The following is a 12,435-nucleotide window of genomic DNA, read 5'->3' on the forward strand; positions in this document are numbered from 1 at the left end:
GAGTTTTTGTTTTTTTGTTTTGTTTTGTTTTGACAGACAGAGTGGACAGTGAGAGAGAGAGAGACAGAGAGAAAGGTCTTCCTTTGCCGTTGGTTCACCCTCCAATGGCTGCCGCGGCCGGCACACTGCGGCCAGCGCACCGTGCTGATCCGAAGCCAGGAGCCAGGTGCTTCTCCTAGTCTCCCATGCGGGTGCAGGGCCCAAGGACTTGGGCCATCCTCCACTGCCTTCCTGGGCCACAGCAGAGAGCTGGCCTGGAAGAGGGGCAACCAGGACAGAATCCAGCATCCCGACTGGGACTAGAACCCTGTGTGCCGGCGCCGCAAGGCAGAGGATTAGCCTAGTGAGCCGCAGCGCTGGCCAGAACTTGAGTTTCAAGTGCCCACTGGGTGCAAGGTGTGTTGCCAGCCTACATATAATATACAAAAATTGTTATGCTGTCAACAGTAGACTCTGCGGGCAGTTACAAGCTACAGAAAACATTTAATATGAACAAGTGAAAACATGACTCTGAGGAAATTCAGATAACAAGAGATCTAGTCCTTTTATTGGAATCAAAAAGGTCTCATAAGGAAATATATGTTTAGGCCGGCGCCATGGCTCAATAGGCTAATCCTCCGCCTGCGGCGCCAGCACACAGGGTTCTAGTCCCGGTTGGGGCGCCGGATTCTGTCCTGGTTGCCCCTCTTCCAGGCCAGCTCTCTGCTATGGCCCGGGAAGCCAGTGGAGGATGGCCCAGGTCCTTGGGCCCTGCACCCCATGGGAGACCAGGAGAAGCATCTGGCTCCTGGCTTCGGATCAGCGCGGTGCACCAGCCGCGGCGGACATTGGAGGGTGAGCCAATGGCAAAGGAAGACCTTTTTCTTTGTCTGTCTCTCTGTCCACTCTGCCTGTCAAAAAAAAAAAATATATATATATATATATATATATGTTTAAGATAGAGTTAAAGATGAGGGTCTGGTGTTCAGGTGCAGGGAGTTAAGCTACCACCTGCAAGGCCAGCATCCCCTGTGGACGCCGGTTCAACTGTCAGCTCCTCTGCTTCCAGTCCAGCTCCCTGCTGATTCTCCCAGGGAAGGCAGCAGAAGATGGCCCAAGTGCTTGGGCCCTTGTCACACACGTGGAAGGCTCCAATGGAGTTCCAGGCTCCTGGCTTCATCCTGGCCCAGCCCTGGCCATTGCAGTCCGTGGGGAATGATCCAGTGGATGGAAGATGGATCTCTTTCTCCCCATCTCTTTCTGTATTTCTGTCTTCTAAATATATAAAATAGATATTAAAAAAAAAAAGAAGAGGAGTAAGCATATAGTTGTGGCACATAGGCATTGGAGAAAGAGAGTGTTCTTAAGTAAGAAACAAAGAATGCAGTCATGAGGACAAGGCCAGATGTGTTTAAGAAATAACAAATAATCCAGCATGGTAGAAAAGCAGGGTTCTCCTAGGATGGGAATCTAGACTGAGGCCAAAGTGGGTTGACCAGAAGCCCTGGGGAGCCTTGCATGCTGTGATGAGGGGATTCGGCTTTGTTGGAAGAAGGGAGTCTCTTTTGTGGATTCTCAGCCTCAGTTGCTTGGTTTTAGATACACACATCTCCTGACATTCTTGTGGATACGGTGAACAGCGGTACTGCTGGGTGGATTTATCCCCGGATGTGGATCTGTAGCTGAGGGAAGTGCAGCACTGACCTGAAATTGGCAAAGGGCGCCTGACTGCTGCTCTTGCTTCTTCCTCTTGGACATTTTTCACCTGTGCTGGGCTGAGTTGCACGAGGGCAGGGATTGAGTCTGCCCGGCCGCCTGCTGTGTCCTTAGCCAGTGCCACAGGGTGTAGAATAGGCAGCCTCAGGAAGGCAAGAAACCCCTGTTGCTGAAAACATCTGAGGATGAATCCGGTGACGGTTTGCTTGCGGGTTCCCAGCGGCACACTGGCCTCTGTAGGGAAGCCGAGCGAAATCTTCAGCCCTGAGTTCCGCCATCAGCGAGCCTGACTGTCCCGTATGTAGTATGTGTAGGAAGCAGGATACCCCAGATGGAAAATGAGTCCACCACAGCCACCCTCTGATGATGGACACGTGGGGTCCAGTCTTAGGACCAGGAGCACAGCAGAAATTTCAGATACGTGCTTAGAGACGCCGTCTGCTGCAACAGGCCAGCCCAGCCACCAACATCACTGTAAAGGCAGGAACCATGACCGTGGCCTCCAGTAGACACAAACATAGATGCAAGGTTTAGGGTCCTGGTTTTTCCTTTAAATACTTAAGGATCTAGTTTGCACTTATTTACACGTTCCCAGTGGACATCCGACCTCTCCACAGTTCTATGTATGCTTTTTGTAGTGTTTTCTCTTCCATGATCCAAGTGCACTTCTTTCAGACTTCACCCATGTGTTCATGCCCTGGGTCTGGTGTCCTGTGAGCAAATAGAGGTTCACTCTCCTGGCCCTCATGAGCTTATGGGTTTGAGTCATTGCCCCCTTAATGCTTGCTCTTAACTCTTGCTCTTAACATTGCCCCATTAACTCTTTTTTTTTTTTTATTTGACAGGTAGAGTTATAGACAGTGAGAGAGAAAGACAGAGAGAAAGGTCTTCCGTTAGTTCATCCCCCAAATGGCCGCTACGGATCAGCGCAGCATGCCTCATAGAATTAGAAGCCAAGAACTCATAGAATTAGAAGCAAAGTTTATTTTGGTGCCAAAAACAAAAAAAAAAAGGAAGAAATCTATGCCTAATTATTTATAATACATTTTGCATGAGTGTTTTGAATATCCCTCATATGCATGGGTTTCTGGTTTGTGTGAGTGCCCAAATAAACTTATCTTTTAATTCTGTTTCCCAAGAAATGTTTCAAGTCCCCTCACGTTCCTCATGAATGCCAGGTCTTTGCATGGTTTGCACAAGGGAGAGAGAGCCAGGTCAGCGGCTTTTTAACACACGCCACCTTGTGACTCTTGTTTACTTCCTCTCCATCTCTCTCTCCACGAGGGGTCAGTCAGCACCTTTGGCCAGCGACCAAGGCAAAATGCCAGCATACCTCTTCCTCCCTAGGGTGGCCTTGTGTGCCCGAGGGGTGGAGGCAGCTCCAGGAGCCCCCTCTTGGCGGCGAAGGGGGACTCGGAGCCAGCAGTGTGGTGGTGCTGGACTCTGATTTATTCCAGGTTTAAGCACGCTTCTAATGGGCCTTCCTATCTCTCTCTGGGTGCAATACCTGTATTTGTGGAAGGAGAGCAGAGATCCTAACCCGTTAACTCCAGGTGGCAAATGACTGACACATCTCTCCACCACCTTTGTTCATTAGGAACCAAATGCTACCATCATGTTGGGACACCAGCAGCTATAAATGAGCTCCCAGAGCAATGTTAAATAAGAGGTTCACTTAGGGTGGTGAGAAGAGAGGCTGGAAGTGTCCACACTGGGAATCTCTTTTCCGAAAGGCTTGCGACACAGGTGTTTCAAATATTAGAATATCTGCATAGACATGATGTGGTATCCTGGAGACGGGATCCAAGTCTAAATGTGAAGTTCATGGATATTTCATGTCCACTCTACACAGCAGCCCGGAGGTAATGTTGTACAGCATTTCCAACCCTTTTGCCCATGGGTTCTTGGTATAGAATTTTCCATTGGCAGCATCATCTCAGCGCTCGAAAGTTTTGGATACTGGAGCTTTTCAGATTGGGGCCACTCAGCCTGTATCCATTTGGCCCACGCTCATCTGTGCAGGAGCCACCGCCCGATGGCAGGAGAATGTGCTGGAGAAGTAATCTTGCGTTTTCACGGCCTCATCTGGAGTCCTGAGCCCGAGCTGTGTCATGTTGCGAAATACAGCCCTCTTGGGTTTTATGGCTCCGTGACGCCGTTGGGGTTTGTTTTCCTTGTTCTTTGGAACTAGTCATTTTGGCTTCTTCCACTCCATCCACAGAGACAGATTGATGAATGCATTGCATCTCGACGTGTAAGGCTGCAGGAAGAAGGTGGCAGGCACAGAGCTGGGTGTTTGCCCCACAGGGCCAGCCAGCGTCACCTCTGTAAATCCAAGAGGCGGGCCGTATTCCCCAACTGCTGATCAGTGTCAAGCCTCGGACAGATGCAAAGTATTGGATTCAGCGACGTGCTTGCAGGATAGAGGAGACGTACTTTAGCCCTGAATTTTTAGAAGAAAGAAGACTGGATCCCTGGGCGGCTGGGGATCTTCCCCAGCTCGTCAGCAGGGAGGCCCGGATTTCAGGGTCCCAGTTCTGCAGCTCTAGAGACTGATGCAGCTTTGGGTGGGGGGCGTCAGAGCTGCACCAGAGCCTGCACGGCCGCTCAGTGCGTGGTCAGCAGCAGGGAGCTGCAAGGCTGGCTCCCTGGAGCCTCTGGGCCCTGCTGCCCGGCTCCCTTTCCCATTGTCACTGGCTCTTCCGCGCCCTCACTTAGGTTCGCATCTCTGCATCCAAACACTCTCTCCATCACTTTTTTTTTTTTTTTTTTTTTTGGCTCCCATTGTCCTGCCCAGGCTGGGAAGCCTCTCGGCACCAGGGTTTTCAGGGGCCGGGCAGGAGTCCTGGGAGTGACCCAGCACGTGACTCAGGCGGTCTGCAGCCCACAAAGCCTGGTCACGTGATCCCATCTGACCACCCCCCCCCCCCAAGCACCCTGTGGGAGAGAGAGGCAGGCAGTGCACCTGACACACCACGGCTGCTACTGGGTGTGTTTTATACTTGGGTCTTCTGCTAAGCTGCGCGAGGACTTGGTGCGATTAGAAAAAGCTGGCTTGTGGAGGATGCCTCTTCCTCTAGCAGACCCAGCCCCCAAGCCAAGCCAGGCTTCAGGCTGAATGTCAATCTCCTCTTCCCCTCTGCCCCTCACACACAGGCTGCATAGACACGTACCCATTTACATCTCCTAGCTGACCTGTGTGGTGGGTAATGTTCCCTTTCTACAGAAGGGAAAACTGAGGCTCAGGAAAGCTAACTCTGAGTCTTGGAAATGGGATTAAACCCAAGCCTTCCTGGGTTCTAAGCCAGGGGGATTTCGGCAGGATGCTCTGCATCTCAGCCTGCAGCATAGGCCCCTGGCGCCCCTCCCCAGCCCTGGGAAGGCAGCACTGGCCACGTCTCCTCCTCCAGTGAGGCCCTGGGGCCTTAGTCATTCTGCCTGTGCTGGGAGCAGCCCCTGAGAAAGGAGACCTCCCAGAGGAGTGCTTCTCACACCTGATGGTGCACAGAGAAGCCTAGATCTTGTCGGGCAGTCTGGGCTGGGAACCTGCATTTATGCCCAGGTCCCAGGTAGAGCAGCACCTGCTGGCCCACATGCCACACTTGGCTTGGCAGGATCTCACTGTAGGGGAAAGTGGTCATCAAGGTTCACCTTTGCCAACTGCCCTGAGGCAGGAAGAGAAGGAAAACAGACGTTCACTGAGCGCCTACTATGTCTCGGGCTCCACTCCTGCTGGTGGGTGAAATGGATAAGGAAGTAGCCACACCCACCTGGGTGTACTCGACGCCTCCCATCTACCACTGCAAACGAAACTCAGCAGGAAGTCGTGGACAATGAAATGGATTGAACCCATCTTATAGGAAATGCTGTGACAAAGCAAATCACAGAACTTGAGTCTCTGCCACCCACATGGGAGACTGGGATGGATTCCAGGCTCCTGGCTTCCTCTGGCTCAGCCCCAGCCATTGCAGCCATTTGGGGAATGAACCAGCAGATGGAAGACCTCTCTGTATTTCTCCCTCTCCCTCTCTGTAACCCTGCCTTTCAAATAAGTGAATCCTTAAAACAACCAGAAGAAAAGAATAGTGATTACCGCAGACTGGAAGGGTGTAGGGGAGGGGGGAGAGTTCACCAAGCACAGAGGTGCGGTTGGCTCGGAGGAGTAACTTGTGATGCTCTGTAGCACAGTGTGGAAACTGTTTAATAGCTGTGTATTTCAAACTAGGAGAGTGCCTCAAAAGTTCGTGGAAAATGCAGTTAAATGATGTATTTATTGTGGGGCAAAATAATTTTGAAAGCGATAGGAGGAACCATCCAGGGACTCACCCAAATGGAGCTGGTGAGAACCAGCACAGGATGGAGAGAATTCAGTGGGGTTGTGATCATCAGGGCTCGTGGGGCTTCCAGGAGGAAGCGGCTCTCACTGGGCATCGAAGGGCAAGTGCAGCTGGATCATGAGATGGGAGCAGGGATGGCCCTGGAGAGGGGGTGGGCGCTGCTAGTGGGACACTGGCGGGGATCCTGGCCTGAGAGAGAGAGCAGAGAGGGCCAGAGAGATGTAGGGTAAGAGACGCATGGTAAGACGGATCTGAGAGTCGCACCTAGACCTGCACGGTGCACGGGGGATGGAGCCATGTGGGATCCCAAGCCTGGCCCGAGACTTCTTTGGGGGGATGCCTGGTACAGAGTGAGGGTGGGATGGAAGACTCAGACCTCCCTCAATCCCAAACCAGTATGGTGGTCCATGGGGCAGAGAACTCGGAAGTTTGAGAGTGAAAGTGAGATAAACAGAAGTCCAGAGTGACAGCTGGCGTACGGCTGCCTCCAGATCAGTTTTGTCGAATAACTCGACGTTAAGCTGTCCCAAGAATGTGAAAATAGGCATTGCCTCATTACCGCTCAGAGCCGCCGAGTCACCCCTCAGTTATCCGTGATGTTGGGAAAAGACAGACACTGCATATCAAATTCCCAGAAGGCAGACAGTTCCCCTGAGCTTAGCCTTTTATTTTATCTTTTATTTTATTTCTTTCCTCTTTTACCAAACCCAGTGAGCAGTGGGGGGGGGGGGGGGGGGATGATTCTGTTTCTCTCTCTCTGTCTGTGTTTAATTTGTTTCTTCTGATGGAAATCCTAGGGCCCACCGGGACCATTTTCCCAAGGGTGAAACCAAGTCAGGTTTTGCAATAGAAGGAGTAAAACAGAAACTGTGAGCAAATGTGTACAGGAAGCTGTCACTTAACAAGACAGGAAGAACTCAATGTCGTCACTCCCCCTTCTGGGTGGAGAAGTCCACTCCGGCCTCCTGGCTCCTCTACTTTCTCCTGAAAGCAAATAACACTTCCCTGACATAGACGTAGAACCAGAACCTGCAGCTGAGGGCTCAGAGAGGGTCCTCGGAGTTGAAAATCCTTAACTCTTGCAAGTAGGTTTCCTGCACGTGCTAGGCGCATGCCAAGGCTTCTGAGAATGGCAACTGTTTGCTGTCATGGTTAAGATGCTACCTGGGATCCCTGCATCTCATATCAGAGTGCCTGGGTTCAAGTCCTGGCTCTGCTCCCTATTCCGTCATCCTACTAATGTGCACCCTGGCAGGCAGCAGGCAATGGCTTAAGTAATTAGGTCCCTGCTACCTATGTGGGAGCCCTGGATGGAGTTCCTAGCTCCTGGCTCCTGGCTTCCGGCCAAGCCCCAGCAGTTGTGGACATCTGGGAAGTGCATCAGCAGATGGGAACTCTCTCTCTCTGTCTGTCTGCCTTTCAAGTAAAGAGTGTGACCAAAAGGCTTCCAAAAGCTATGAGAGTGGACTCTCAAGGAACAGGCACTGGACAGAGGTGTTGAGTTTCTGGCTCTCGCACTGTGGAATGAGTTAGTTGTGGCCCTGAAAGTTGTCCCCTGATGTCATATCCATATGAGGTCATGTCCATGTGATGTCATATCCATATGAGGTCATGTCCATGTGATGTCATATCTATACGATGTCATGTCCATGTGATGTCATATCCATATGATATCATGTCCATGTGATGTCATATCCATATGATGTCATGTCCATATGATGTCATATCCATAGTGTGGAGGACCACTATGAACAGGATGTGCCTTCAGGGAGGAGCAGGCAGGAGCTGTGAGGTTATCACCTCTTTGTGTTTTGGTGTGAGGGGAGCAGTGGGATCAGACCCCCTGGAATGATCAGCTTGTCCTCTGAGCTGTAGGACCAGCAGGTGACTGTCCATGCAGCCACAGCTGCCTGATCCTGAAATCCTAACCCACCTTCTACACACATCTGCCTCCTGCAGCACCTGTTTGCGGGGAAGGTGTGAAGTCATCCAGATGTTTGTAGTTGTCTCATTCTGTCAAGCTGCTTTGTGCCCCTTGCGGTGTGAGCAGGACAGTGAACTTGCTGCTGAATATATGATGATAAACGACCCCTGGGCGCTTCTCTCCTGGATAGGAGACCCATGTGTGCAAGCAGGAGGTGCTGTCTCGTGTCTTCAGAAGCTCTGTTTTGTCACCTGTAAACATGAGAAATAATGGCATCTGTCTCTTCGTCTTGTCAGGATTTGATTGGTGGGAACAGGAAGAGCACTCTAAACAATCTCTGGTGCCCAGGAAACATGAGACAGGCCAGGCAGTCCTCACCCAGAAATAGGAACGCTCCAAGAGCTGCAGCTCTCCGAGCACTGACATGCCACGAGTGATTCTTTCTGCTGGCTTTGCGTACATAAGCTTGGTGTCATGCTCAAAATTATTAAAACCATTGCATAATATTACCTCCAGGTTGCAGGTACTTTGAAAAGTTTGTGCAAAAATGGAATTAAAACTATGAGTTTGGGGTGGGTATTGTGACACGGTGGGTCAAGTTGCCACTTAGGATACCACATCCCAGGTCGGAGCACCTGGCTCAGTTCCTGGCTATCTCACTCATCTGGTCCAGCTTCCTCCCAAAGCTTCTGGGAGGTAACAGACAATGGTTCAAGGACTTGAGTCCCTGCCACCCACGTAGGAGACCCAGATGGAGTCCCTGGCTCCTGTCTTCAGCCTGGCTCAGCCCTGGCTGTTGTAGGCCCTGGGAAAGTGAGCCAGTGGATGGAAGATGTCTTTTTTCCCTTCCCTCTCCCTCTGTCACTCTGCCTTTAGATAAATAAATTTTTAAGTTAAAAAAAGTTTTTAAGTATGAGTTTATTTTGGTGTAAAATAGATTTTGGTGCAAAGATTCTTTTTTCAGAATATAGAGAAAATGTGTAATTGTGAAAAAATTGTGCTTGGACTTCAAGATATTTCTGCTTCAAAATACATAAATTCATAATTTTAATTCTATTTTCCTCAAACTTTTTTTTAAGTATCTGTTTATTTGAAAGGCAGAATGACAGAAAAACAGGGAGAGACAGAGAGATCTTCCACCTGCTGGTTCACTCATCAAATGGCCACAACAGGTGGGGCTGGGCCAGGCCAAAGCCAGGAGCCTGGAGCTCCATCTGGGTCTCCCACAGGGGCAGCAGGGGCCCAAGCACTTGGACAGTCTTCTGCTGCTTTCCCAAGGATCCTGCTCAAAAGTGAGCAGCCGGGATTCAAACCAGTGCTCACGTGGTCTGCTGTCATCACAGGAGGCAGCTTAGTCTGCTGAGCCACGGCACAGGTCGCTTCCACAAACTTCCTGGGGTCCCCTCGTATAAAGTGCGTGTGAGACACAAATGAGTGCTGCACTTAGACTTGAGTCTCATCCCCTAGATAGCTCCCTGTATGTATGCAGGTTTTCCAAAATCAGAATGGAAACCTCAGATTTGAAACATTCTCTCTCCCCTACATGTGGAGCATCTCTGGGAAGCTTCAGTAGCACCACTGTGGGGCCAACAGGTTCCATCAGCCCCACAGCGCCTTGAGGGAGCTTTCTTCCTGTTGGAAGGGCCCCAGCCGCAGCCCCACCCCCAGCCCCTGCACCAGAGCAGGCTCTTGGGCAGCTGATGGTCCTAAAGCCTCCTTCCCTCCAGGGACAGATGAGAGCATTGAGGTTGTCAGCATTCATGGCACTTGCAGAGGGATAATGCTGTTAGTGGACTTGAACCCGGGGCCGGCATCTTCTCTAACCTCGTGCCTTTTGGAAAGCATCAGATGGATCGTTCCCTGGGCAATGGCCAACTTGCAGACATCATGGCGGATTCTGGAAGAGGCGTCTTGGGCAGCCCTTGGGTTTGCAGAAGCAGAAGAGATCATCCCGGGCCCCTTCCCGCCGCCTCCCCCTCCGTCTGCACAGTTGCCACTCACACCTGCAGTCTGAGGTTCCTTCTGGCCCGGAGCGCCTCCAGCAGGAGACAGAGGTTGGTGGCCGTCGGCTGAGCAGCACTGGCCGCCATTCTCACTGCTGTATCTAAGGGGCCTGGCTCAGCGGGCCTGGGCCCGTATGGTGTTCCCGCGTTTCTTCTGATGCCCGCACACTCACCTCTGCCTCTCGCCCTCCTCCTCCTCCCGCAGATCCTGGCGCCCCTGTGAAATTGCCTTGTCTGCCAGTGAAACTGTCGCCTCCGCTACCTCCAAAGAAAGTCATGATCTGTATGCCCGTGGCGGGGCCGGAGCTCTCCCTGGCGTCCTACACAGCCCAGAAGAGCGGCCAGCAGGGCGTGGCCCAGCACCACCACACAGTCCTGCCCTCGCAGATCCAGCACCAGCTGCAGTACGGCAGCCACGGCCAGCACCTGCCCTCCTCCACTGGCTCCCTCCCCATGCACTCCTCTGGCTTCAGGATGATAGAGGAACTGAACAAAACGCTGGCCATGACCATGCAGAGGCTGGAAAGGTACGGGGGGGGGGGGGGGAGGAGGGGGCGGGGCAGGGGTGAGGCGGGGGGCGGGGGAGCAGGGCAGGGAGGGTGAGGGGCCAGGGCAGGGGAGCAGGAGGCTGGCTGGGGTGAGGTTTGGAGGCTTGGATTGTGATTGAGAAGCATATACAAGGGTTCATCCACACAGGAGGAGGAAAAAAAATGGTCAAATCAGACCAAAATCTGAAACTCAGGGACAGTGTGGAAGAAACAAATAATGTTGCCAAAATATAGAATAATCACATTTATCAAAAAGGAAGAATAACACATATAACCACGCCTGGGTAGATACCCACATACAAGCATGCGTTCCTATAAACGTTTTGGAAGAGATGTACTTAGGATCTTTGATAGGGGTTACCCCTGGCATGGGGAAATAAGAGGAAAACTCATATATATTTCATAGCGTTCAGCACTGCTTACTCCCTAATGTGTGTGTGTGTTCCCATGATGATCTTCACAAGACAACATGAATATAAAGTAGGGGAAGTGGAAGGCTGCATCCCAGAGGAAGGATGCCCCCATTCCTGCAGATGGAGGAGGTGGGAGCCTCGAATGATTGGCACCTACTAGTGCAGCCCGCTGTTCATGAGAATCTTCACCTCCCAGCATTTCTGGGTGATGTGGGAAGGGGACACCTCTGGGGTCTTGTCTCGTACTGGCTCTGAATCATCCATGTGCGTGCATGTGTGTATGTCCAGATACCCAACAACAGGGTGGGCATTTGGCCTAGCAGTGAAGATGTCAGCATCCCGTCTCAGGCGGCCTGGGCTCAACATCCAGCTGCAGCTCCTGGCTTCAGCTTCCTGCTAACATGCACCCCCTGGGAGGCAGCAGGTGGTAGCCTAAGTGATTGGCTCTCTGCCACACACATGGGAGACCTGGACCAAGTTCTTGACTTCCAGCTTTGACCCCAGTCTAGTACCATCTTGTGGTCATTTAGAGAATAAACCAGCAGATGGGAGCTGTCTCCATGTCTGTCTGTCTGTCTCTCTCCCCCTTTCTCTCCCTTTCTCTCCCTTTCTCTCTCTACTTCTCAAGTAAAAATAAATTCTTAAAAATAGTTTAAAAGTTTTTAAAAATGAAATTCCATCATGTTGCCTTGTACCCTGGATTCAGCTGGGATTTCCCAATATGACGCCAGGGCAGGTGGCACAACTGTGTTCCTTGACGTAACAAGGAGAGAGGGTTTCAGTGTGGCCATGGGGCTGGGTCAGACCTGGGGCCCTAGATGGATGTCCCACGGGGAGACTGCTGTCCACTGAGTCCTACCAGCGAGAAAGTTGGGGTCCTCAGGGCCCAAGGGATCCACGATGACAGAGAGCCAGAACCATGCTTCTTGTCTCCCAGGGGCCTGCCCTGCTTCTGCCTCCCAGCCATGTGTCATGTTTGACAGATGAAGTTTGTTGGCTCTAGTCATCCTGAGCCACTTTGTGCAAACACCTACCCACACTGCAGAAAAAGAAAAAAATCTAATTTAATCCCTTGCCAGCATTTTCAATGCCTGTTAGTGTTAACGAGAACAGCAGCAATCTGAAATTTGGATGGCATCTTGTTGTCTGTTTAGCACACGCCATCGTCATTGTCATCGTCATCTTCATCTCGCTAATCCTCAAACCTCCCAGGGAGAGTCAGTGAGGAATGAAGGAAAGGTGAGGAGAGTTCCCCACTGCTCCTGTTCCGAGGATGGCCTACACGCTGCCTGTTCCCGCCTCAGTGCTAGAAACTGAGAACAGACTTTTGGATATTTTTATAGCAATTTGATAGAATAACTTTATGGCTACTGAATCTTGGGGTTTGGGAGCCAGCAAGAAGTTCCTAGCTCTTGGCTTTGGCCTGGTTCAGGCCTGGCTATTGTGGCCATCTGTGGAGTGCACCAGTGGCTCTCTCTTTGTTTCTCCCTCTTTCTAACTCTGACTTTCAAAAAA

General features: G+C 51.4%; 1 protein-coding gene across 6 annotated transcripts in view; it reads left to right on the top strand.

Moving 5' to 3' along the window:
• PHACTR1 (phosphatase and actin regulator 1) overlaps positions 1-12,435 on the top strand; it is a 586,996-nt gene that overhangs the window by 498,079 nt on the left and 76,482 nt on the right. For all 6 annotated transcript variants that reach the window (XM_062184620.1, XM_062184626.1, XM_062184633.1 and 3 more), the window contains one exon: positions 10,165-10,486. In XM_062184620.1, the coding sequence (XP_062040604.1) occupies positions 10,165-10,486 (322 nt within the window). The remainder of the gene's footprint in view (positions 1-10,164; positions 10,487-12,435) is intronic.

The sequence above is a fragment of the Lepus europaeus genome, chromosome 3 (assembly GCF_033115175.1).
Source record: "Lepus europaeus isolate LE1 chromosome 3, mLepTim1.pri, whole genome shotgun sequence".
Taxonomy (NCBI): Eukaryota; Metazoa; Chordata; class Mammalia; order Lagomorpha; family Leporidae; genus Lepus; species Lepus europaeus.